Source organism: Solanum tuberosum, unplaced genomic scaffold (assembly GCF_000226075.1).
Source record: "Solanum tuberosum cultivar DM 1-3 516 R44 unplaced genomic scaffold, SolTub_3.0 scf00335, whole genome shotgun sequence".
Lineage (NCBI taxonomy): Eukaryota > Viridiplantae > Streptophyta > Magnoliopsida > Solanales > Solanaceae > Solanum > Solanum tuberosum.
In genome coordinates this window covers 451996-478884 of record NW_006239280.1, presented here as the reverse complement: position 1 = coordinate 478884, position 26889 = coordinate 451996, and the positions used below count along the sequence as shown (strand labels likewise).

General features: G+C 33.5%; 1 protein-coding gene across 3 annotated transcripts; it reads left to right on the top strand.

Moving 5' to 3' along the window:
* The first annotated feature begins 1726 nt into the window (after window positions 1-1726).
* On the top strand, window positions 1727-26889 carry LOC102597274 (uncharacterized). Of its 3 annotated transcripts, XM_015315309.1 has the most exons (4): window positions 1727-2077; window positions 19613-19687; window positions 22419-24880; window positions 26530-26889. In XM_015315309.1, exons 3-4 carry the CDS (start codon window positions 23793-23795, stop codon window positions 26576-26578), a joined length of 1137 nt encoding a protein of 378 aa, XP_015170795.1. In that variant the 5' UTR covers window positions 1727-2077; window positions 19613-19687; window positions 22419-23792; the 3' UTR covers window positions 26579-26889. The 3 variants fall into 3 exon arrangements, with proteins under 3 accessions (XP_015170795.1, XP_006361526.1, XP_015170796.1); XM_006361464.2 differs by lacking the exon at window positions 19613-19687; XM_015315310.1 differs by lacking the exons at window positions 1727-2077; window positions 19613-19687 and adding an exon at window positions 21402-21507.

Sequence of the window (26889 nt, the reverse complement as noted above, 5' to 3'; positions counted from 1 at the left end):
AAATAACTATATGTCAGGCAAAATGATGTTTATTTCACACCTCACTTTAGTGCTATATAACATATAAGAGCTAAATTTAACACAAAAGATGAGATACAAAGAACAAGCTAGAGTTGAAAATATATTTCTACTTAATGTCAAGCTTATAAAAGAGAATAACATACGTTATAACTCTTTTAGGTCTAGTATTAAAGAAAACAAGTATTGTTGTAAATCCACCTAATCACTATTGAACATATCAGGAGGTAGACGAGTATATTTCAGAAATTTATATATATATATATATATATATATATATATAATAACTTTGTTATGTTTCTAATTATTGACATAACCGATTAACCGAATTGAAAAAATTCAAATCAAATCAAATTTATTTTGGTTCGGATTGGGTTACACTTCTTAAAAACCAAAAACCGAAAAACCCAAATCGAAAAACCGAATGCTCACCCCTAATTTAGACAATCAATAGATAATCTATCTTTTGTGTCTATTTTACCCTTGCTATTAAATATTATTTATCATCGAACACAGTTTTCAAAGCATTCAATTTAATAACGTCAAAGGATAATATAGTAATATTACCCCTATTATTTATTATTTCTTAAGGAGTGTGCCAAGTCAATAGCGGATAACTATTGTTGTTGGACAGAAGGATTTTTTTTTCCAATTTAACATACCCTTTATGTATTAAGATGTGTATTACTAATATCAAGTATTTGTAGGTATTAACAATACAATGATTTAATGCAAAACCCAATTGCCCCTCAATTTTTCCCCCCATTTTTTCCATCATAATAATGGAGGGTATCTTTATAATTTTTTTTTTTTTATGTAATGCATGCTACATAAGTAATGCAAGCATACTTAATTCATTTAATAGATCAAACACTTTGTCCCTTAATTATTTTAGAATGAGTTATCCCATCATGTATATGATAACTTATCGCATGATAAACGGTGTAATAAATAATACTTTATCCGTCCACTTTTAATTGTCATATTGCGTTTTACGAAAGCCAATTTGACTAAAGAGTAAAGGTGTAGCAGAGGTGTGTAATAGGTCATTTATTAGTTTAAGCGTGTAACTGACTTTTCGAAACAAGTTCGGGGGTGAATTTATGCCTTTTCCCTTAAATTAGTTTATATTAATTTGATATTTTAAACAAAAAAATTAGATATTCAAAACTATACGAAAAGTACTTTAAATTGCAATTTTTCGCATATCAATATAATGAATAATTACATCGTAAAATGTTAGTGACAATTAAAAGTGGACGAAGAGAGTACAATGACTACCTAATACCTCTAGCCAAATGTGTAATACAATAATCCTACATTTATCCTAAAATTATTATATCTTATACTTTACACCAAACAACTCGTTGGTTCTATAATTAAGAATGGAAAGTGCTAAATGATCATAATTTTAAAAAAACTATAATTTTTTTTAATTTTTTTTTTTTGATCTTTTTACCATTTTTTAATTAAAAGGTATTAAAGTTAAAAGGGTAAAAATATTTAAAAAGATAAAATAATATAGATAAAATATCATTCTGATTAAGTTCTGACTAAATTTTCTGGTAATTTTTTTTTTTTTCCATTAAGAATTTATAGATAATGCAATATTGTACCTTGTTAGTACATATTATTTACACCACATATTATTGTGTGTTGTTAAAACGTGGTCGGGTACACTTTTCACCCTTTTAAAATAAAAAAACAACAAAGGAAAATGAATGACCTAAAAAGTAAAATACTAAAAAATTCCAAGTTCTCCGCTCTGCTGCGGCGGGTTAAGTCGGCGGGGTAAGCTTTGATTAATCGGGTAAGAAGATAAGAGAGGGAAAAACGGCAAAGGTGTGAATGGAATCGAAAGAAGAAAAGGATAGAGTTTTGTTGATGTATTTAGTGGAAGAATGTAATTGGCCCTATTTTCTGAGGAAGAAGATGATTGGTGGAATCAGGTTTCCTGTTCAGATCAGATCAGATCTCACAAATAGAGAGAGAGAGAGAGAGAAAAAGGAAGCAAATTCCATCTTTTTCTCTCTATTTGATGTTATCCAACACCACTCAGGTCTCTTCTCTTTCTTACCTACCTTTAATTCTACTTTTTTTTTAATATAATTATTGTTGTTGTTTATGTCAATTAAATATATTGCATTTCTTACATATGTGTTTCTAGAATTTTTATTTGTCTCTGCCTGCAACTTACATGACTCTTCTCTCTTTTTGTGATTTTGGGTTAATTTAATTGATTCTTTTGGCATAAGAAGTTCCAATTTTTATTTTTAGTTTTGAATTTTAGTGTTTATAATTTCAAAGTTTGCGTGCACTATCGCCTTCCTGATTAGGGGTGTCAAATAGTGAGTTGGATTGAAAATAGAGATATTAGAATGAGTTGCAATAAAAATTGAGTTAAGTTTTGATCCGTCCAAGTTTACTTTGGACTTAAATGAGCTAAAAATTGGATTGGGTCATCGTTCAATTTGAATCTCTTAATCTCAATAGTTTTAATATATTGTTTTTTTTTTAGACAAGGGTAACTTAGTTTTAATATATTGTTATGTAACTTCTATATCCATAATGTAAATTTCAATTCAACCAATTTGTTTTTAAAAAAGTTACAAATGGATAGATAATATTAAAAGATATAAATATATATTATTTCATACCTTCAATATAGGAACCTACAATACGTCAATGCAAATAAAGAATCTTAAAACGAGTTGAAATTGGAGATTAAATTAGGCTTAATTGAGGATTCTCTTAAAATAAGTTAATGCTTGAATGTGTTGATATTGAACCTAATTCAAATTATATTGAGCCCAACACTTAAAATTCTGGATGAATTAAATCGATTATCTATAATTGGGCTCATTTTTGACACTGCTATTTGTGATATTAAGTTTGTGAAGCATGTAATGAAATTTTAGGAAAAGTGTGATAGCGTATAAATTTAGAGATACTATAAGATTAATTGAAAACTAGTTTGAATATGTTTGGTATATTTTGAAGCTTTATTCTTGCTAAGAAGAAAAATTCATACATAATATTTCATTAATCTTGAGAGGATATATGATAAGCACTAACAATGATTACTACAGGGTCGTCTAGTAGTTATTGAAGTGGTTTAAGAATAGGAGATATTTATATGCCATCGAACTTTCAGAAAAGGCTCATTTATGCCATCTATTAAAAGTTTGACTCATTTATGCCATTACCGTTTAAGAAAAAACTCATTCATGCCATTATTTTTTAACGATGGTTTTGCAAAACCATTATTTACATGTGGCCAATTATAATTCGGCCACGTCATTATTTTTTATAATAAAAAAATAATGACGTGACCGAATTATAATTGGCAACGTGTAAAAAATGGTTTTGCAAAATCACCGTTAAAATTTTAGTTCAGAATTTTGATTTTTTATTATAAAAATAATAATGATGTGGCCGAATTATAATTGGCCACGTGTAAAAAATGGTTTTGCAAAACCACCGTTAAAAAATAATGGCATGAATGAGCCTTTTCTTAAATGGTAATGGCATAGATGAGCTAAACTTTTAACGGATGACATAAATAAGCGTTTTCTGATAGTTCAATGGCATATTTGCGCCTTTTCCCTATTTTAAATTTTGAAGCGGTAATATAAATATTACTATGTGATTTCTTTCATCGGTGAAAAGAATTAGTTGACAGCTGCATTGACCGGAGATAGTAGATACAATATAACATTAAGTGAAAAGGGATAAATATACTCCGAACTATCGTAAATGATATGTAGATACCCTTCGTCATATTTTTGGGACATTAGTGCTCCTGCCGTCCAAAAACTAGAGCATATATGTCATTCATTCTAACGAAAGATTAAATAGGGACACATGGCGCAATCTTATTCGTCGATTCGATATTTAATAAATGTCGGGTCGGTGGATAAGATTATGACACGTGTATGTCCGTTAGTATAAATGATATATATGCTCTAGCTTTTGGACGATAGGGATATCAATGTCCCAAAAGTATGACGAAGAATATTTGCATACCATTTATGATAGTTCGGGATATATTTATCATTTTCCCCTAAAATTAATTGAGATATAATATAAAAGGTTAATATGTTACATATAAAATCAAAATAGAATAGTTGAAACGAGAAAGTGCTAACCAATATTGTTTGGTAGAAGAAGATCTACCAAAGTTGAATACAATTTTTTTATTGGATTGTAAAATGCAATTCATTTTTGAGTATTTAATTTGGTAAGTTTCATCTCCATCACCTACCTTATTCTGGTCGGTGTGGAGTCTATAGTATTAATTTCTAGATATTCATCAGTTTATTTTTTATAAAAAAGATATAAGTTAAAATATTGGGGTAGGGGAGCGGAAATGGGCGGGGATTACAATGTGCGGACTGGGAAATTAATCTCTCACCAATAAAATAAAAATTCATATAACCAACTAATTGAGCTACTAAGATTCCTCTCTAGATATTCTTTTATGTTTTGCATCCTGCTAATTTTTTTCCCTTTCGTAAATTTCTATTCCTTTCAATCACTTTTATTTGTCCACTATTTTAAAAGTTGATTTTCACTTTTTACATATTAAGAAATAAAACATTAATGGCTTATTTCCTAGTAAAATCTAAAACTATAAATTATTTTATAAAAGACGTGCAAAGTTTAAAGTGGACAATATGAAAATATCAATTAGTTCCATCTATTCGGACCACATACAATGTGTAGAAATCTGTGGGTTAAGTATGGGATTCGTGTTTTGAAAATAAATGCACATTCAATTTGCCATCCTAATGTGTTGTAAGGTTTTAATAATTAAGCCTTGAACAACCTCAGACTATGTCTAGAAAATGGAATTGAAATAGTAATACAAGATGCAATTTTTGTTTTTTGGTTGCAAAAGAGTTTAATACTTTAATTGTTCTAATGCCTCCTCAATCCCCATGTATAGTTTGTTTGGTGATGAAATTAAAGATTTAACATATGCTTCAAAATTAATTAACTTTAAAACTTGTTATTACAGCTTGAAGCTAAGAAATGTATGAATATAAGTGAAAGTGAAAAAAGTTTAGCATTATATCACATTGACTTTTTTATCCTAGTTGAGGATCAAAAAAGAAAAGTATTTGACTTTTTCCCTAGTAGAAGTGTGAACATAAACCACCATTTTATATATAAAACTTCAGGTCCCTTTTTGGCACAAAAGAGAACAGAAAGAAGATAGGGAAAACGATTCAAGAGATAAAAAAAAAATACTAGATGATTTTTCATTAAGCTTTGTTCGACAAAATTAGCATCCAATTTATATTGATATTAGATGATTTTTTACTAAATTTTGATCGAATGTAATAGCATTTGATGAAATAGAACATATCTAGTGTCAAAATTTATATATCTTACTAGGTGAAATAGTCAAAACTATTGGCTACATGTCTAATGTCAAAATTATTGTCTCTATGTGTGTCAAAATTGTACACTGCAGATGGCAGTGTATTTACTTTAGGCCAATTTTATTGCACTATCTGGTCCCCTATAAGAAGATAACACTTAATATCTTTTATTTTATTTGAAGATATTTCTTGAGTTTTAAAGTGTTAATGACGTTCATGTTAATCTAGTGAAGATGGAATAAAATACCTAACGTAATGGCTAAAAGTTAGAAAAAGTAGCTCATTAAAGTTGAAGTTTTTTAATTTAAAGAGTTCTGAGTGCTTGAAAATTTCGGAAGTTGTACTAAAGAAATGGAGTGGTGCCAAGCATTTTAAGCTGACAAAAACAATAATAGCATACCTGATTAATTTCACTTAACAAATTATTTCAGTCTCACTTCTTTTATCCTGTCGACATAGAAGTCACTCTTATCTTGGCCCACATAATTTTGTTCTTAATCATATCTCTCCTAGTATGCTGATACACCTATCTGAGGATTCTCATCTCCACTACCTTCATCTATTAAATGTGCGCAATTTTGATTGGTCAATATTCTGCCACATACAATAATGTTGATCTAACCACCACTCATGTTTGATCCAAGATTTGACTCTAGGGTCCATCTCCAAATGTTCATCCTATTGTTAATCCGCCGCACGTCTTGCCAATCAAAATTGTGTTACTATGAATAACATACAACACAACACTTTCCCTTAAAATTGTCATGTCAATTCCTCCATCACTATAGCAAAATCGAATAAATATTTTTAAAGATGCACAATAATATGGCTTTCTCAAAGAAAATTCTTGCATACCAAACATCGTTTGATCATAGATTTTGATTCCAAAACTCAAAATAATATTAGGAGATCATTTCAAATAATTGTTGGTTTATTATTTTCCATATCATTTCAATTTCAAACTTGAAATATAGAATTTGAAGTTTGAAATATAGATTTGGTAAGTTTTTCAAGTTTTTAATGATAAAATTTCAACTTTGTTTTCATATTCAAACACAAATTCAACTTTTAAGTTCTTTTTTTTTTTAAAATTTCAACCAAATCATGTCCAAACGCGTACGATATTTGGGAGAAAACTTAAGGCCTGTTTGGAAAGCCACTCTGGTAATTGGATTTGGTGTAATTGGGTGTAATTATGTTGTCTGTCCTGTTTGGTTGAACATGTAATTACTTGGTCAGCAAGTAATTAGTGTAATTGACGGGGGTAATATCACGACCCAGACCGTCGTGATTGACACCCACACTAACTCTCCAGTGGGAGAACCACTACTACAACCCAACCAAGCAAATAATCTAAAAACTAAGACATTTAAATCAAACACCAAGGAAATAAAAATAAAGTTTCCATAAACTCTAACAAAAATCTCACAATAATAACTAACAATGCAAAAGAATAACCTAGAACCTGAAAGTCAATGTACCAAAACATCTAACAACGATCCAAATCTAAACAAGAAGGGATACAACCCCACACTAATGAACTAACTAAAACAAATGTCTAAGTCCGGAAATGGTGGACATAGACGAAAGAGAACTCATGACAGCCCAGAAGAATTGGCTCACCCTTGAATTCAAACGATCATTGATCTCTTAAGCGAGGTATGTCAATAGCCGCTTGAAAATGTCTTGTACTCAACAAAAAAAATAAGAGCAAGTGCAGAATCAGTACACAATCACAGTGTACTGATAGGATTACACGGCTATCCTACTAGTGCAACATAAACACGTCAAACAACATTATACTCACATGCATACATATCAACATATACAATATCATCAACATTTACACACAATGAACTTCTCATTTTATGTCAAATCATTGGTCCTCTCATGGAACCCAAATCCAAAAGGTTAGCATGTCGAAACTTGGCAACCGATCCCATATTTATGCCGGAACGTGGCAATCGATCCCATTTTTATGTCGGAACGTGACAATCGATCCAAGTTAGTTATGCCGAAACGTAGCAACCGATCTCATTCACACACCACAATCACAATCACAAGTATATCATCAAGATCATACATTTAAGTCATGATTTCATGGCATTCACCAATTCTCTATCTCATTTACAACAAGTGTGATCAACATTGCAACATTCATACATATACAAGTATCATAATGACGCAAGAACAAACATACATCACACAATCATAGAATCACAACCATCACCTACCTCGAAACAAGCTTGAAACCCTAAGAAACTTGATCCTTCCCTTTCAAGCTTGAAATCCTAAAAACTTGATCATTTTCTTTTCGAATTCGTTTCGCTTGTTCTTGATTTACAAACAATCAATATGATACGAGAATCAATTAACAATCATTAATTACTCGAATTACTAACAATTCTATGAACCCTAAGTCAAACCTATGATTTCAATTATCCAATTTAGGGTTGTTTCCCCCATAGAATCTACAACAACCCCCCCCCCCCCCTCCAATCAATATTCACTCATTTTATTACGTTCTACGGATCGAAAAATGGATTCGGGGAGTGAAAAAATTGTCGTTAGCCTCAAGAATGGTGAAAAATGAGTATTAGTCGCCTAAGAGTCGTTCCTTAGCTCAAAAGTCAAAAAGTGCATAATGAGGTCGTTTAGGGTTTATTAACGACTTTAATTTGCGTCGGACCCGCCACAACAGCATTCTCGAGACAGTTATTTAAGAATTCCAAAATTCTAATTTCATAACACACATCTAACTCACGATGCTCAGTAAATACCATTTATGCTAAGATCAACGGGAACATGTTGTTATAATAGTTACCAATTTACCCATCACTCGTCCCCGAGTGACAAACTTAGGAAAATAGGCTAAGGAAGGGATAAAGTAGTACCTGAATTGACGAACAACTGGGGATACATGAAATATCGGATGAACACTCGATAAATTAGGAGGTTAAGCTAATCTATACGCTATCAGCCCTACTAATTTAAGAATTTCAAATGGACCGATGTTTCTAGGACTTAGCTTACCCTTTTTATCAGATCTCATCATCTCTTTCATGGGTGATACCTTAAGAATAACATTTTCATCGGATTGAAATGTCATGTCTCTTACCTTATGATCCGCATACTTCTTTTGTCTACTCTGGGTTGCTAGAAGCTTAGCTTGATTACTCATAACCTCATCTTGAGCATCCTTCAGTAAATCAACCCTTAATGGTTTCACATCTCCAGCCTCAAACCATCTTATAGGTGATCTACATCCTCTTCCATAAAATGCCTCGAATGATGTCATATCAATGCTGGAGTGATAATTATTATTATAAGAGAATTCACACAAAGGTAAGACCTTATCTCAATGCCCTCCAAAATCAATCACACATGCCTTCAACATGTCTAACAACATTCCTCTCTGATTGTCCGTTTGTCTGTGGATGGAAGGTTGTACTAAAAGTGAGTTGTGTGCCCAATTCATCATGCAATTTCCTTCAAAACTTAGATGTGAATTGGGTACAACGGTCTGAAATGATAGAGAGGGGCACCCCATGCAACCTCACTATCTCTTTCACATAAACTTTAGCCAATTGTTCAGCATTATAATTTATTTTTACCGAAATAAAATGGGCTGACTTGGTCAATCTATCGACCACTACCCAAAAAGAATCAAACTTCCCCACAGTCTTGGGAAGACCAACAACAAAATTCATGGCTATTCTTTCCCACTTCCATTTTGGAATTGACATTCTTTGAAGTAAATTTGCAAGCCTTTGATGTTCATACTTCATTTCTTGACAATTTTGACACTCTGCCGCAAACTCCGCTATGTCTTTCTTCATGCCCGGCCATCAATAAATTCGTTTCAAATATCTATACATCTTGGTTACACTCGGATGAATAGAATATCGCGAACCATGAGACTCCACCAATAATTTCTCAATCAAGTCATCTACTATAGGAAGACAAATTCTCCCGTTAAAATTGTGCACACCATCCGAATCAAGAGTGATCTCTTGTGCCTTACCAATCGCAGTCTTCTTTCTAAGTTCTTCTAAATTCTCATCTTCAAATTGTTTGGCCTTGATCGTTTTAATAAAAGTGGCCCTTACATCAATACTAGCTAGCACCCCACCTCTTTTTGAGATGCCCAACTGCATGAACTTAGACTCTAATGTTTAAATTTCTTTAGCCAAAGGTCGCTTGAATACATTCAAGCAAGCTAAACTACACATACTCACCGCTTTTCGACTCAAAGCGGCTGCTACCACATTAACCTTGCCTGGATGGTATTGAATGGTCACGTCATAATCTTTAAGTAACTCCATCCACCTTCGCTGTCTCAAATTCAGATCCGTTTGAGTGAACACATCTTGCAAATTATGATGATCAGTAAACACTTCACACTTAACACCATAGAGGTAATGCCGCCAGATCTTAAGATCAAATACTACCGCTACTAACTCTAAATCATGCGTTGGATAATTCCTCATACATCTTCAATTGACGGGAGGCATAAGCTATAACATTCTTATCCTACATCAACACAACACCCAAATCAGAATGTAAAGCATCACAATAAACAATAAAAAATTTACCTGCAACCGGTAATGCTAGAATAGGTGCGGTGGTCAAAAGAGTCTTGAGCTTTTGAAAGCTCTCCTCAAAATTTTTAGTCCATTCAAATGATATTTCCTTTTTGGTCAAATTAGTCAAGTGCGTGGCAATAGAAACAAAGTTCTTCACAAATCGACGATAATAGCTTGCGAGCCCAACAAAACTCCTAACTTCCGTCACAGAGCTAGGCCTAACCCAATTCTTAACCGCCTCAATTTTTTGGAAATCTACCATTGCCCCTTCTTTTGAAACTATATGCCCTAAAAATGCAATCGATTTCAACCAAAATTCACACGTAGAAAATTTAGTGTATAGTTTTTGCTTCCCAAGAACACCCAAAACACTACGAAGATGGTTGACATGCTCTTCCTCACTTTTCGAAGAGACTAAAATAAATGGCATGAACACCCATTCATTAAACTCATAAAAGTTGCATGCGCATTGGTCAAACCAAAAGACATAACCAAAAACTCATAGTGCCTATAGCAAGTTCTAAACACCGTCTTGGGCACATTCTCAGGCCTAATTTTCAATTGATGGTAGCCAGACCTTAGATCAATCTTAGAGAAAACTGATGCACCTTGCAATTGGTCAAAAAGATCAGCTATTCGAGACAACGGATACTTATTTCGAATAGTGACCCTATTTAATTGCCGATAATCTATACACATTCTCATACTATCATTATTTTTCTTAACAAACAAAACTGGAGCACCCTATGGGGAAGCACTAGGACGAATAAATCCCTTATCAAGAAGCTCATGGATTTGAGCCTTAAGCTCTCTTAATTCTGCTGGAGCCATGCGATATGGAGGGATAGAAATGGGACAAGTACCAGGTTCTAAATCAATGCAGAAATTTATATCTCTATCCGGAGGCATACCAGGCAAGTCATTAGGAAACACTTCTCTAAATTTTATACCACAGGAATTGACCCAATGAATGGAACCTCAATCTCAACATCCTTAATATGAGCCAAATAAGTCAAACAACCTTGCCCTATCAATTTCTTAGCCCGAATGGAGGATATGATCTTAGTTCGCTTACACTTGAACACCCTTTCCCACTCTAATTTTTCCCTTTCCGAAATTTTTAGAGTTACAAACTTAGTATTACAATTAAGTAGGGCATAATAGGGGGACAACCAAGTCATACCTAAGATTATGTCAAAGTCAGTCATATCCAGAATCATCAAATCATCCCAAGTTTGAAAACCCATAAACAAAATAGGACAATCACGATAGACATGGGTAACTATGACTGACTCTCCAACTAAGGTAGAAACATGGATAGGGGCATCAAGTATATCACAAATCATATCAAACTCTGAGGCAGATCGCACAGATGCATAAGAATAAGTAGAACCTGGATCAAATAACACATTAGCCATTTGGTCACAGACAAGAATAGTACATGTGATCACTGCATCAGACGCCTTTACCTCATTCTTGCTCTGAAAGGCATAACACTGAGCCCTATCATCTTGACGAACCACTTCTATGCCTGGTTGCACATTACCTCTGCCCGCATTACCATTTCTTCTACCTCCACGGCCTCGCTGATTACCTCTTCGCCCACCTTGTGGACGTCCCCTACCATTATTACCATTCCTCGCGGATACAACTACTCTAGACTGCTGCTGCGCGAAATCTAGCACACGTGGGTGGAGACAACCTCTTCTCATATGCTCAGGTTCTCCATAGTTGTAACAAGTACGATCAAAAGATAGTCTGCCCCCCGTCGAAGGCGCGATTCCCTGGCTATCCTGAAAATTATGAGATGAAGTTTTCGAGTAACTACCTGCAAAGGCGGGCATAACGGACTGAATTGGTTTGGCTACAAGCGTTGGCCTTTCAGACCCCTTAGAATAAGAATCTTGAAAGTTACCCGAGTTCTTGGCCCTTTTTGCCCATGCCTTAGCTTGACCACCTCGCCTTACCCCATCCACTTTTTTAACATAATCTATTACCTCATTGAAGCTCCACCCTGCAGAAGTCATATGAACAGATAATACTTGCAACTCAGAGTTTAATTCTCCAATAAATAATCGGATCCTCTCTTCCTCAGTAGTCACCAATTGAGTAGCATATCTAGACAACGCATGATAAGCAGCCACAGTCATACCATCTTGCTCCAAAAGCCATGAACTCATCCTTCTTGCGATCCCTCAAAGTCCTAGGCACATATTTCTCTAAGAACAGAGCATGAAACTAGGTCCAAGTAGAGGTAAAGTAGAAGATTTGCATTCCATATAAGCTCTCCACCACTGCTTAGCCTCACCTTGAAGTTGGAAAGACACAAACTCAACCCCATGCTGATAAACAATACTCATTTTATGAAGCCTCTCATTGCAATCCAGAATGAACTCATAAGTATTCTCATTCTCAGAACCAAGAAACACAACAAACATATGAGGCTTTAGATTCAGAAACTTAGTCAACATTTCATGCTCATTACCAGTCATAATAGAACCCAACAAAGGACGGAAGAAAGAATCATGTAATGACCCTCCAGGTCATTTTTAAATTAAAACATTCATTCCATCGTTTAGAACGTTCCAGTAGCGACCCCAAGTCATTTATGACTTGCTGGCACTGACTGTTCGGTCGCCTGGTCGTTCGTTTGGGTTTTAGGCCCGTTTCCCTGTTTGGGAAATTTTAAAACTTGAAAAGTTGACATCAGTCATAAATTCAGGTAAAAGACCTCAAAATAAAGTTCTGACGATTCCATCAGCTCCGGAATGGCGAAATTTGGCTAGTAGCATGGTCAGCACGAGTATCGAGGCAATTAGTACGAGTTTAGGCCCATTTGACGTTTTTTCCCTTACAACTTGGCATGTAGTTGACTTTAGCCAACCTTCTTGGAAGACGTGCTCAAATGAAAATTCTGACAGCTAGGTTAGCTTCGGAATATCGATTTTGGTCTAGAACGACCCTTTGTTCACTTCCCGAGGCTTTAGATGCCCGTTGTGGAATCTGGCTCAAATGATACTGGGTGTGGGACCCACTTTTCATCGAAGCGATCTCCAATGGAAATTTTGACTTCATCGTTGAGTCCGAAATATCATTTCCAATCAGATTCCATATATGATTTGTTTTTTCCGACTCCGAACAAGTCCGAAACATTGAAATTTAAGTTTGAAGAGTTGTTGAATTCTAACGTGGTGGTGACGTGGCAGAGCCACGCGACGCCACGTGACAGCGTGTTGAAATCTGGAAATTTCCAGATTTAAGGACAATTTTCATCCATTTTTTTTTCCTCATCTTCAAACATAGATATCTCCTCCATTTTAAGCTCAAATTAGGTGATTCAAAAGGCTAATAGTGAAAATGAATACTTACCTTACCGTGCAACTTGAGTTTGCTCTTCTGTCTCTAAAAGGTACATACTGCCATACGCGAGAGAAGGCGAGAGATGGATTAAACCTAAAGTACTGTTACGTGTCTCTATCTTGTGGAGGTAAAGATGCGATTTTCAATAGACTCTAAGAAATTTAAACATTGAAGCTCGTATTTGTAATACGATAAGAGAGATTTGAATCACCTAATTTGAGCTTAAAATGTAGGATATATCTATGTTTGAAGATGAGGAAAAAAATGGACGAAAATTGTCCTTAAATCTGGAAATTTCCAGATTTAAACACGCTGCCACGTGGCGTCGTGTGGCTCTGCCACGTCACCATCGCGTTAGAATTCAACAACTCTTCAAACTTAAATTTTGATGTTTCGGAGTCGGAAAAACACAAACCATATATGGAATCTGTTGACCATGCTACTAACCAAATTTGGCCATTCCGGAGCTGATGAATTTTATTCTGAGGTCTTTTACCTGAATTTATGACCGAAGTCAACTTTTCAAGTTATAAAATCTCCAAAACAGGGAAACGGGCCTTAAACCCAAACGAACGACCAGGCGACCGAACAGTCAGTGCCAGCAAGTCATAAATGACTTGGGGTTGCTACAGGAACGCTCTAAACGATGGAATGAATGCTTTAATTTAAAAATGACCTGGAGGGTCATTACGAATCATTACCTCCAGTCCCACCTACCTTGGGCGTAGTGCTAGCAACAGAAGGATTAGTAGGAGTTTGAGTTGCTTAAGCAGAAGGAAACACTCTAGGACCAACCAATCATTTTAAGAACGACATGATTTGTTGAGCTAACACTGGATCCAAAGGAGGAACACATGTAGTCTTAGCCTGGACCTCTCTCTATTGTCCCAAATCCTCAACATTCTCTTCTATCTCTTCATGATACGCATGAGGGTTTTCATTCATAGGAGCATTCTCAACATGAGCTCCATTTCCAGCAGGTTCTACTCTTCCACGACCTCTACCCCTAGCTCTTCCTCAACCCCTACCTCGACTGCAACCTCTCGTTGCAGATTTCTCAATTGGAGCATTGACGGGAGCTACAGGCTTAATGTCGTTAAATCTAGTATTAACCATCTACGAACAGAAAAGTGAAGGAGGTTAGAGACCATTTGGAATAAAGTCATAGCACGAAAGGAGACAAGAGAAAAATAGAGATTTTCTAAAGTCCTATAGCCTCTCGAAGAAAAGTAAAGGCGTCCCCGCACCGTTCCGCGAGACTCTACTAGACTCATTTTGGTACATCGAGATCAACGAACCTAGGCTATGATACCAACTTTGTCATGACCCAGACCGTCGTGATTGACACCCACACTAACTCTCATGTGGGAGAACCACTACTACAACCAAACCAAGCAAATAATTTAAAAACTAAGGCATTTAAATCAAACACCAAGGAAATAAAAATAGAGTTGCTATAAACTCTAACAAAAGTCTAACAATAATAACTAACAATGCGGAAGAATAACCTAGAACCTGAAAGTCAATGTACCAAAACATCTAACAACGATCCAAGTCTAAACAAGAAGGGATATAACCCCATACTAATGAACTAACTAAAACAAATGTCTAAGTCCGGAAATGGTGGACCTAGACGAAAGAGAACCCATGGCAGCCCGGAAGAATTGGCTCAACCTTGAATTCGAACGATCACTGATCACCTAAGTGAGGTCTGTCAATAACCGCTTGAAGATGCCCTGTACTCAACAAAAAAATAAGAACAAGTGCAGAACAATACACAACCACAGTGTACTGGTAGGATCATGCGGCTATCCCACTAGTGCAACAGAAACAAGTCAAATAACATTATAATCACATGCATACATATCAACATATACAATATCATCAACATTTACGAACAACGAACAACTTCACATTTTATGTCAAATCATTGGTCCTTTCATGGAACCCAAACCCAAATAGTTAGCATGCTGAAACGTGGTAACCGATCCTATATTTATGCTGGAATGTGGCAATCGATCCCATTTTTGTGCCGAAACGTGGCATCCGATCCAATTTAGTTATGCCGGAACGTGGCAACCGATCTCATTCACACACCACAATCACAATCACAAGTATATCATCAAAATCATACATTTAAGTCATGATTTCACGGCATTCATCAATTATCTATCTCATTTACAACAAGTGTGATCAACATTGCAACATTCATACATATACAAGTATCATAATGACGCAAGAACAAACATACATCACACAATCATAGAATAACAATCATCACTTACCACGAAACAAGCTTGAGACCCTAACAAACTTGATCATTTCTTTTTCGAATTCGTTCCGCTTGTTCTTGGTCTACAAACAATCAATATGATACGGGAATCAATAAACAATCATTAATTACCCGAATTACTAACAATTCTTTGAATCCTAGGTTAATCCCATGATTCCAATTATCCAATTTAGGGTTGTTTCCACCATAGAATCTACAACAAAACCCTCCCCCATCAATATTCACTCATTCTATTACGCTCTACGGATTGAAAAATGAATTCGGGGAGTGAAAAACTTACATTTAGCCTCAAGAATGGTGAAAAACGAGTAGGAGTCACCTGAGAGTCGTTCCTTAGCTCAAAAAGTTGAAAAGTACATAATGAGGTCGTTCAGGGATTTATTAACGATTTTAATTCGCGTCGGGCCCGCCACGGTGGCCACCACCCCGCCACAGCAGCAAATCCTAGAGTCAAAGCGGCATTTTCGAGACAGAGTTATTTCAAGAATTCCAAAATTCCCATTTCGCAACACACCTCTAACCCACGACGCTCAGTAAATACCATTTACGCTAAGATCGATTTTGGGAGTTCTACTCGTTCGAAATCAATTTCGTAAAGTTGTACGGATTCCTTAACGAGTTATCTAATTGCTCATGTAATCAAAATCATAAATGATTCACCCGATTGTTACCAGAATTCCCTTCACCTCAATGAATCTGATTTCGTCCAAATCCGAACAAGGTTGGAAAAATTCAAATACTACTAAAAAAGTTTTTCGGCCCCAAATTTTTCGCCCGTTGACTTTTCTATAATGACGGGAACAAGTCCTTACAGGTAATTACACTATCCAATTCACAGGAAGAGATTGTGAATTACTAGTGTAATTACCAGCTAATTACTTTTAAATTTTTTCTTTTTATTTTCTTATTTTAATTTTTTAAGTTCTTTTTTTTTTTTTTTTCTCGTGATTCTATGCAATTTTTTTTGTATTATCTATTTCTTTATGTCATGCTTATTTCCTCATTAGCATAATTTTATTAGTAGTCTAGTTTTTAAATTAAAAGAGAATTTATTGTTAAGTAAGGTTATAGACTTACATTTTCTTTTTAAAAAATAGGGAAAAAGGGTCTGATATACCCCTCAACTTTGTCATTTGGAGCTGATATTTCCCTCGTTATGAAAATGACTCATATATACCTTTACCGTTATACAAACGGTTCACATATACCCCCACCGTTACAAAATTAGCTCACATATACCCTTAATTTAACGGAAGTGAAAAAAATAGTATTAAATTTATTTTTTTGACTTTTAAATTTTAAAATAATCAAGTAGGGGTATATATGATCCTTCTAGCGAATTTCAAGGTATGTTTTAAATTTTTTCATACATAAATTATTTTTTGACATCTTTGATTATCACTTTTTGAGTTTCTTATTCTTATTTTATTTTTTCCTTTCGTTCGTTAGTGTAAAGAGAAAATTTTAAAACTAATTTTTTTTCGACTATATTATTATTTAGTTTTTGTATTGAAAAAAAATTGGGTCATCTATAATAAAGTTTACAAGAAAATTAGTGAGACATAAATAAATTTGACCATCAAAACAATAACTTTAAATTAGTCGTTGAAATAAAAAAAGTAAAAAAAAATTATGTGTGAGGAGGATTAAATATACCCATATGGGATTATATTTTTTTTAAAATAATAATAATTAAGATATTAAATTAAAATTAATTTTTTCATTTCCGTTCGAGGAAAATGGTATATGTGAGTCATTTGTATAGCAATAGGGGCATATATGAGCCACTTTCATAATGATGAATATATCAGCTCTAATTGATAAAGTTGAGGGGTATATCAGACTCTTTTCCCTAAAAAATAAATAAAATTAAATAATATTAATGTATGCTATGTTGAAATTTGCGATAAGAGTATTATGTTAAATTTTTTGTTTTGAATTTATAACTTATGTTATATTTTCAGTTTCATTTATTTTAGTAATATTGAATTCACATTGCAAGTCATTTTTTAATTAGACTTGATCTTTTTGTCAAACATTTTAATAATTTATGACATTTTATTTATATATTAATCTTTTTATCAAACATGCATTTCACAATGTTCGTAGAAATTTCGTACTTTTAGTTTTTATGATCAATTCAATTGAAATACATTAATTTGAAAAATTATAAATGAGTTATTTTTCATAATATTAGTTAAGAACGTATGCTTTTAATTAATATATTTTCAAAAATTAATATATATCTTAAATATTTAATTTAATAGTATTTATAAAGTTTTTTATTTCTCTAGTATAAATTTAAATAATTAATTTTTATCTTTAAAATTTAATATAATTTTATGATTGCAATTGTGCATCCAAACAGAACATGTGTAATTACGCTATAACATCCAAACATGACATGTATAATTACACTGAGGCAAACAAACAGATCAATGTAATTACTAGATTGTATAATTACTAGGCTGATAATTACTATCCTAGTAATTACACCAATTTCAATTACTATGTGGTTTTCCAAATAGACCCTTAACCTTTTCCTATAATTGGTATTTGTTTGAATAATTATTGCCATTTGCTAATATTGATTGCCTGACACCTTTAACTTGCACAGTTATGTGAAAGGTTGGATACCATTAAGAGCCTTTTTTTTTCCACTGGTGATGATTGGACATTTCCATGTGAATTGAGCAAATAACACAGCTTTCACAGTTATCCTTTACTGGTTTGGATCATAGAAAAGAAAACATCACACAAATAATAACAAAAATGGAAATAACTTTGAACTTTTTTAGCTGGTTCAATAAAAATTGCTTGTTTTGGAGTGAAAAGGCCCAAGGATATATTGCAATTAGGAATGCTAAATTAAGGGTACGTTTTGGTTACGTGAGATAGAAATTATAATTTGAAATCATATTCGGTGTAGTTAATGTTTTGTTGGACATGCAATTTTTTAATTTTTGAGTTGTATTTTTGCTCATAAACATAAGAACTCCCTTAGTTGTGAAACTATCACAACTGCATCAATTCTTTATACAATTTACTAAATAAGTAAAAATTCATAACAAAAGTATAACACACTATCACATACAACATTTATTGATCGAATTTGAGTATGGTCAATATTATTTGTAACTACATCATCATGTTCATATTCCGTGAATATTTCATCACTATTTTTGTATTCTCACAAAAAAATTATACAAATATAGAATAATGGATTTTTAATGCAATATATAAATTTGTGGGTTAATTTTTGTATTTGTAAAATATGAAATCATGATATGAAAATTTTAAATTAAGCTTTTTAGAGAATTTGATATGTCATCTCGATGAAATCACATATCCTGATTTCATCTCGTAATTTTAAATCACGATATAAAATCACTTGTCCAAATGCTGACTAAAATTCAAACTTTGGTGAAATCTCATGGCTTTGTCCCAATATTTGTATAATTGTATGATAGTATTTTGGTATTATTTATTAATTTCATAGTTTTTGGAATGAACTTGTAAGTTTCGACAGATTACTGCATTTGCTTCCTACGTACACTACAGTGTCATACTCGTGAAGATAACAGAAGGTGTCGGGGGTGTAACCCCAAATAGTTGATTAATTTTTATTTTGCTATAAATCCTTGCAGGATAGGCACGGTTTGAAACTCAGTGGATAATGAATTCATCCTTCTACTTTTTCACGCCTAAATATCAAGTTTTTGTTTGTAATAGGATTCAAACTCGTGATGAGCGTCTAATCTACATACTAAGTGCACTCTTATCACTGAACCAAAGTTTGACGATTAATTGAATTTATTATTAATTATTAATTAGACAACATTTTTATCAATACGCTCTTACCGGTGAACCAAAACCTGGAGATTAATTGAACTTATTATTAATTAGACAAGTTTTGATCAATTTGAAGCTTATAGTTTGACAAAAATTACTTTTTTTTATAATTGCAGTGATTGAGTTAACTTACGTGCATTTCGACTAATTTCACGGGATATCTACCATCTCCCACCAACATCATGTATCAGGTAACTCTACCCACCAAAGTTACAGATGAAAAGAAATCACCTAGGATTTTTATCTCTACTGGAATTTAAATCTGAAACTTCATAATTCTCAAAATTCATTGACCACTAAGCTACACCCTTAAGTGCAATTAATTGAAATTATTTTATTCAGTAATATTCTAAATTGTAGGCCTTTGGTAGTGAATACACATTAGAGGATCTAAATTATTTTTTTTTGATAACGTTGGTGTCTGAGTCAATTCACCAGTACAACTAGGGCTGGTAAAGTGGTTAAAAAGAACGAGTAACCCCATCCAATCCGATCCGTCAGATACGAGTTGGATATTCAATTCTTAAAAAATGGATCAAATTTATATTATCCATTGATTAACTCATTTTCTATCTGTGATAAATAGAGTCTGATTGAATATTTTATCTGTTTTTGTTCAACCCATTTTTTATCCGCCCATTTTCTATCCGACCCGCTCTTTTGTCACTCGTAGACACAACTTTATGGTAATTCTTTACACAAAATTTGGGCAAATGGGAGAATTCACCTACCACCGTTTCTAGTTGAATTTGAAGCATAGTTTCCAAGTTAGTCATTCTAGTCCTTTGATAGTTTGGTTACCCTTTGAGAGTTGGGCTATGTTATTTAATGACCCTCTTTCTAGTGGTGTTTCTTTATTATAACTACAACATACGCATTACTCTGTGTAATTTTATAAGTGGAATCTCGTGTGTACGTAATCATACCCTATCTTGTGAAGACAGATAAATTATTTTCGATAGACTCTCCGCTAATCCATTTTACCTATTTGCTGTTACTCTAATCTTGAAAAAGACTCCATGCCACTGGCAGGTCCAAGTAGCATTAGAAATTAAATAGAAACTGTTTGGAAGAAAAGCAGAAATATATATGAAAGAAAAGGAAGGGGGAGGTATGGAACATTTCTGTCTTTAACAGGCTGTGTGTGTATAGATAGCCTTTCCAAAAGGTCCAAGTTCTCTGTTTTTTAAGTAACAGACACTAGTCATATCAACAATTTGTACATAAATATTGGATTTTATTAAACAAATATTATTGTTATGCTCACATACAATTGTTTATACAAAGAAAAGTTGTTACAATAGTATGGAGATTCTCCTGTCAGTTTCTGTAGGTCTTCTGCTGACGTTTTGATCCTGGTCCCATGGTACCAACTTACTAGCATTCCTTCAAAACCATCAGAAACTAATATGCCTAAATTACCCTCTTGTTCAATCAATTGAAAAATGGAATAAGTATCAAAAGTCTTCAACCACAACAACTAAAAGCCTCAATCTAATGTAATCTGGGGTCGGCTATATGATTTCTCGTTGATCGTGTTGTTCTATGAGCATAGAAATTTCAGACACCTAGAAAAGATAAAGACTTAAAAGTAAACGTATTAACATGCTAAAATATATTCCCAACTAATTGACTTCACCTCTCTCTATTCATCGCTAGGTTTGCATGAATTTCAAGACGTTTTCTTCCATGCGATTTAGGTGTACCTCGTTCTCTTTTAATACTTTTACTCACCATGATTTCACACCTACAAATGATCCATATAGTGATTGACAAAAAACATGACTAAACCGTTTAGATTGGTCTTTTTCTCATTTATACTCCATATGTAACTTTTGATGTAGTTATTTTTAATTTGTCTAGTCTAGTATTAGTAGACATCCATTTTAGTATCCGCATCTCTACAACATTCATCTTGCAGATATATCGGACTTTAGAAACTAGCATTTACTCTTTTATATAACATTGCTAGTCTTACAATTAATTTACAAGTTACCTTTCAATTTGATAGGTATCCTTCTTTCACTTAACACCTTAGTACTACTTCTCTATTTCAACCATTCTATTTTGATTTAACATTACTAAAATAACAAAAATCTTAACTGCTTAAAATACTTTTTAGAATAAATTTTGTGTTGATATATATCTGATAACTACAGTAGTGATTGGTCTATGAAATTGATGACTTGAGAGGTTCAGGGCCATGTCATGAAGTTATCTTTACCCTTTTGTGCATGAAATAGAATGACTTAATTAGTTTGTAATTGAGGATAATTACATACATCTATATCTTGTACAAGATATGTATAGAATATATAGATCAACTCTGTTTTTCTGCCTTGACGTATGTGTGTCTATTTTCCTTAATTTTAATTGTTGGAAATGAATAAAGAAAATGAACATTTTGCTACACTCCTAGTGCTTTATGGAAATGAAGAGACAAGCAGTTTAGAGATACAAATCATTTGGTAGGATGTATGAGAGAATCTAATATACATATTAGATATGGTATTATTTGATAGAATATTAGTTATACACCATGTTCAGTATTATAGAGTGTAAAACCAATACATAACAAATCATGATATTAGTAATATATGGGTTATAGAGATATGCATAAGCATGATTAAAGATAAAATTTTCCGTAATACACCAAACCAAATAGTGGATAAGGAATGATTCCAACATTACTTATTCCAGCATAACACATTCATGAATTACTAATCCCAACATAACTAATACTTCCTATTTAATACTATTCTAATACACTTTACCAAACGTCCCTACCCTGATTCTTTCTCTAGTTGAATGATTGATATGTCCTGTCTTAACCATTTCTTAGGTAATTCTGAGAATTGTTTTGTCAACGGTTAGATAAGTATAAGATGTGTGATTTTCTGAGCATTGAAGGTCTTTTTGCAGGCCTTAATTATGGTGGAGGCTAGTGGACTGCCTTTTCTTTTGGATGGGTGGCAACCCTTAAGACCAATAGCATCCTTTGAAACTCGGAAATAATGGATTCACTCTTTTACCCTTTTCCACTTAAAAATCAGGCCTAGTTCGTATACTACAAGGCTCGAGCCAGTGGCCTAAATCACAAGTCCCTCAACCTTTGCCCCTTGAACTAAATGTGGTTGGTTTGAGACTGTTTTTCTTTTTTCTCCCAATTGTGTTTACATTTCTTGTTTCTTTAGTCGTTTTATTTTTTGAACACCGCATATATATAATGAGACTTTTCTAGCCTAACCAAAAGGTCACATGAACATGCCTTAGTGTCATAGACAGACTATTATGCACCACCGAAGTCATCAATGTACATGAATCCTGTGAAAGTCCATAATTTCACACTTTGGAGTTTCTCTAACCTTGATTTGGCTTAGTGTAATGGACACTAGTCAAATTGTTGGCTTTGATGATGAATTTGATTTGTTCTCTGGTTTGGCATATCTTTTTGAAAACTATGCTTAGAACAAAAGGTTTGAAATTTGACTTTGACAACTTAAGTGATAGAAGTGGTTGAGCCAGTCATAACACCAACTTTGTGTGTTATTTATGGAATGAGATTAATTTATCCAAAACAAGTAAAAATGAACAGAGGGATTCAAAGTATGGACTCATAGTTGGGCTCACCTCGGACTCGATTTAACTTGTTACCATAGCAAGTTTGATAGGCTTAACTCGACTCAACTTGATTTGGCTCAATACTCAAATTTATTTATAGGTAAAGTTGTCTTTGTGTGACCTATAGGTTACAGGTTCGAGTTGTGAAAGCAACCACTAATGCTTGCATTAGGGTAGGTTGTCTATATCACACCCGATGTGGTGCGGTTCTTCCTCGGACCCTACTAATGTGGAATGCTTTGTGCATCGGGGTACACTTGATGTTGTTATAGGGGATCCTCCAACTATTATGGAAGATTATGTCTCATACCTCCTTTAACTTGATCCTATTAAAAAAAGGAGAAGGGTGCTTACACATATAACTGTCATTTTGTAGAGTAAAATCTGTTATGAAACTCTTCCTAACTACCCCCCATCTAAGACTAAGTAACAAAAGAATAGTAGAAAAATGGGAAAATTCCAAAAGTATTTAAAAACCCTAGACTGTCTCTAGCTATTTATATGCACCTAAGAGACCTTCCTAACCTCTGCCTCTCCTCTGCATAGTGTGTACTTTGGCTCCTCAGGAATTGAATGACATGTTTCTTTAGACCGACTTTCTTGCTATATTGACCTCCATTTCCATCCTAAAAAAGATCCCAAAAAGAGAGAAAAGCAAAGCCATTTGAGTAAAAGATGAGGGGAAGATCTTCACCAAAGCAAGGAGGAGTTATGGAAGTAGCAAAGGTTGATAAACTAAAACAAGAGCCTCCTCATCTCTCCGGTGCCTATATTAGAAGCCTAGTCAAACAGTTAACTTCTTCAAGAACCAAAGATCCCTTGAATCCTAAAGACCATGATGATTCACTAGAGAATTCAACAAAACTTGATGATACTTTGTGTAGTGATACACAATTGTCATCACCACAGCCAGCAGCACCACCACAGATTAAAAAGAAACAAGTGAGGAGGAGACTCCACACTAGTAGGCCTTATCAAGAGAGGCTTTTAAATATGGCCGAGGCTCGGCGTGAGATTGTCACTGCCCTTAAGTTTCATAGAGCGTCTATGAAACAACAGCAACAATCTCACACTGAGCCACAGTCGTTGCAGACTTGGCCTCAGGAATCTTTAGGGGAAGAACAAGGGAAGCCAAAATCCCGGAGAAACCCCAGGATTTATGCTTCCAACACTATGGCTAATAACTTACCATGTTACAACATGGAAAATTTCTCCAATTCAACCTTCCCTTGTCTTCCTCAATATCCTTATTCTTGCCCTGTTTCATCCCAATTACCTTTCCAAGACAACATGAATTTTCCACTTCCCAACCAAACATTAGGATTGAATCTCAATTTCCATGATTTCAATAATTTAGATGCAACCCCTTATTGTAGCATCAGCAATAAAAATTCAATCTTTTCATCATCATCATCATCTTCTTCAGATGAATTCCATTATGTGGGAGAAGGGGTTGGTCCTATAGGTGAAATGGTGAATTCAAGGTTGCATCCATCAATGGATGACCAAGAAATGGAAGAGATCAGATCAGTAGGGAAACAACATGAGATGGAGTGGAATGACACACTCAATTTGGCAACTTCAGCTTGGTGGTTCAAGTTCTTGAAAGCCATGGAAATTGGACCTGATGAGAAGAACATTGCTGAGGATTATGGATGTTATCCATTTGATGAAGTCATGGAATTCCCTCCCTGGTTTAATCCAAATGAAACCTGCTTGCAACAACATGTCGATGATACCTATTCTCATCCTACCTTACCATGGTAACTATTTCTTACTAATTTCACTTATTATTTGCTATGTCTTCTTTACATCTGTATGACCTGCTTGAATCGTGAATCTTTCGAAAATAGCATAATAAAATCGACGTATATCCTAACCTGATGAAATTACACTAGGATGGATGTAGGATGTAGGATGTTTGTTATTGTTGTTGTTTCATTTCTTCTTTCACTTTTCATTTTTAGGTTGCTTTTTATGTTTAAAATATTAGGAAATGTTTTTTGTTCCTATGTCATCTTACTGTTCAAGATGCTCTTTGTTTAAGGCCTAACTCAAGTGGCAAAAGGGGAGGATTTGTGACTTAGGTCGCAGGTTCAAACCCCACACCATGCAAAGCGAAGCTTGGTATTTAAGTGGAGAATGGTAGAGGGGCGGGCCCATTATTCACCGAATTTAGAAGATAGTGATTGGTTCAAAGGCGGGTCACAGATAAATTTCTCTATTATTAAAAAAAAAAAATAGTCGCCACAAAAATGTAGGATATAATTGAGTATAACATGTTAAATACAATCTTATTTTTTGAACTTTATGTCTAACTAGCAAAAGTTTAATGCATCGAGTTATCCTTCAGACTTTTCTAACATCAGTTTTCTGAGAAGAATCACAATTTATTTTAGGAAATTTCCGTGGCCAAAAACAGATGCATGCTATTAGCATCATGTTTTGTTGGTATTAGTATACGGAAGTATGGGTCTTTGCTAGCATTGACACGTCAAACGGTGGAACAAATGAAACAGACAACCCATTGGGCCCACTTTTTTTTAATAATTTTTTTTGTGTTTTTTCTTTTTTTGGGGTTAGGAGTTTGTTGGGTCATTGAGAAAATATTGAATTTGTAATTATCTCTAGCCGCCGTTCATTTTTAATTAGAAATTTTTATTTAAAAATTAATTATTTTATTTTTCTAATGATAAATATTGTAGGTACAAATTTATTTATTTCTAGCTTTTTCTCTTTTAAAATAAAATTTTTGTGTGATTTATGTGCTGTTAATGACGTATTTATGGATTTTTTAAAAATATTTGATCATTAAGAAGAAGGATATAGTTTGATGTCTTCATGAATATCTCGAAGAGTTTTAAGGGATTCAAGATCACTAATGTCTTCATACTCTATTCGTGAACACCTAAAAATTTATTCAAGATTTTGATCTTTAGAAATATCCAAAAATTTATGAGATATTCGAGATTTCTTTGAGAAAAAAAATTTTGATGTCTTCATGATCTCTTTATGAATATTCAAAATTTTATGAGATATTCTGAAATCTGGAAATGAAATCACACTTTGTATATATAAAGTTTTTACCTTTCAAATTAGATATAAAAAGTTTTTACCTTTCAAATTAGATATAAGTGCCGAACATCAAATTAAAAAAATATTGATAGATTATATTTCTATATTTCTTTTTCTTTAAACTAAAAAGAAGAAAGTTGATGCTTTTTTTTATTTATTCACATCATTATAGTTATCATCATCATCATCAAATCTGACTTTTAAAATATTATATTTTCAGTGTTATTTAAGGGTATTTTTTATAACTATATTCAGAGAATATTTGTTATGAATATGTCACAAAAACTACTATGTTCTCCATATTCTTATTTTATTTAAATTTCTTGTGTTGTTACAGTATGGACATTGAAGGAATTGAAGGAATGGATGTGGAGTGGTTAGCTTGAAAAGAAGAAGATTGATGGGTTTTTTTTTAATCATAATCAAATCTTTGGCCTTTATATTGAAGCCCCAAATTGCTGTTTTTTCTTTCTTTTGGGGAAGGAGGATTTTAAATTTCTCCATTTCTTTGCTTTTTTATTTTATTTTATTTATTAAAAAAATGATCAGTAATAAAGGCGTTTGCTAGAAATCGCAGGGTCTAGAGAAAAATAATAGATGAGGGAGAAATTAATTATTATATGTATGTCTCCCAGTTTTTCTTTTCTGTCAATTATGAGAGATCTGATATTTAATGGTTCTCGTCATTGTATTTTAA

Coding starts and splice junctions, on each gene's coding strand:
- LOC102597274 (XM_006361464.2), top strand. CDS start 23,793: ATGAGGGGAAGATCTTCACCAAAGCAAGGAGGAGTTATGGAAGTAGCA. Junction 24,881..26,529: donor TCTCATCCTACCTTACCATG/GTAACTATTTCT, acceptor GTGTTGTTACAG/TATGGACATTGAAGGAATTG.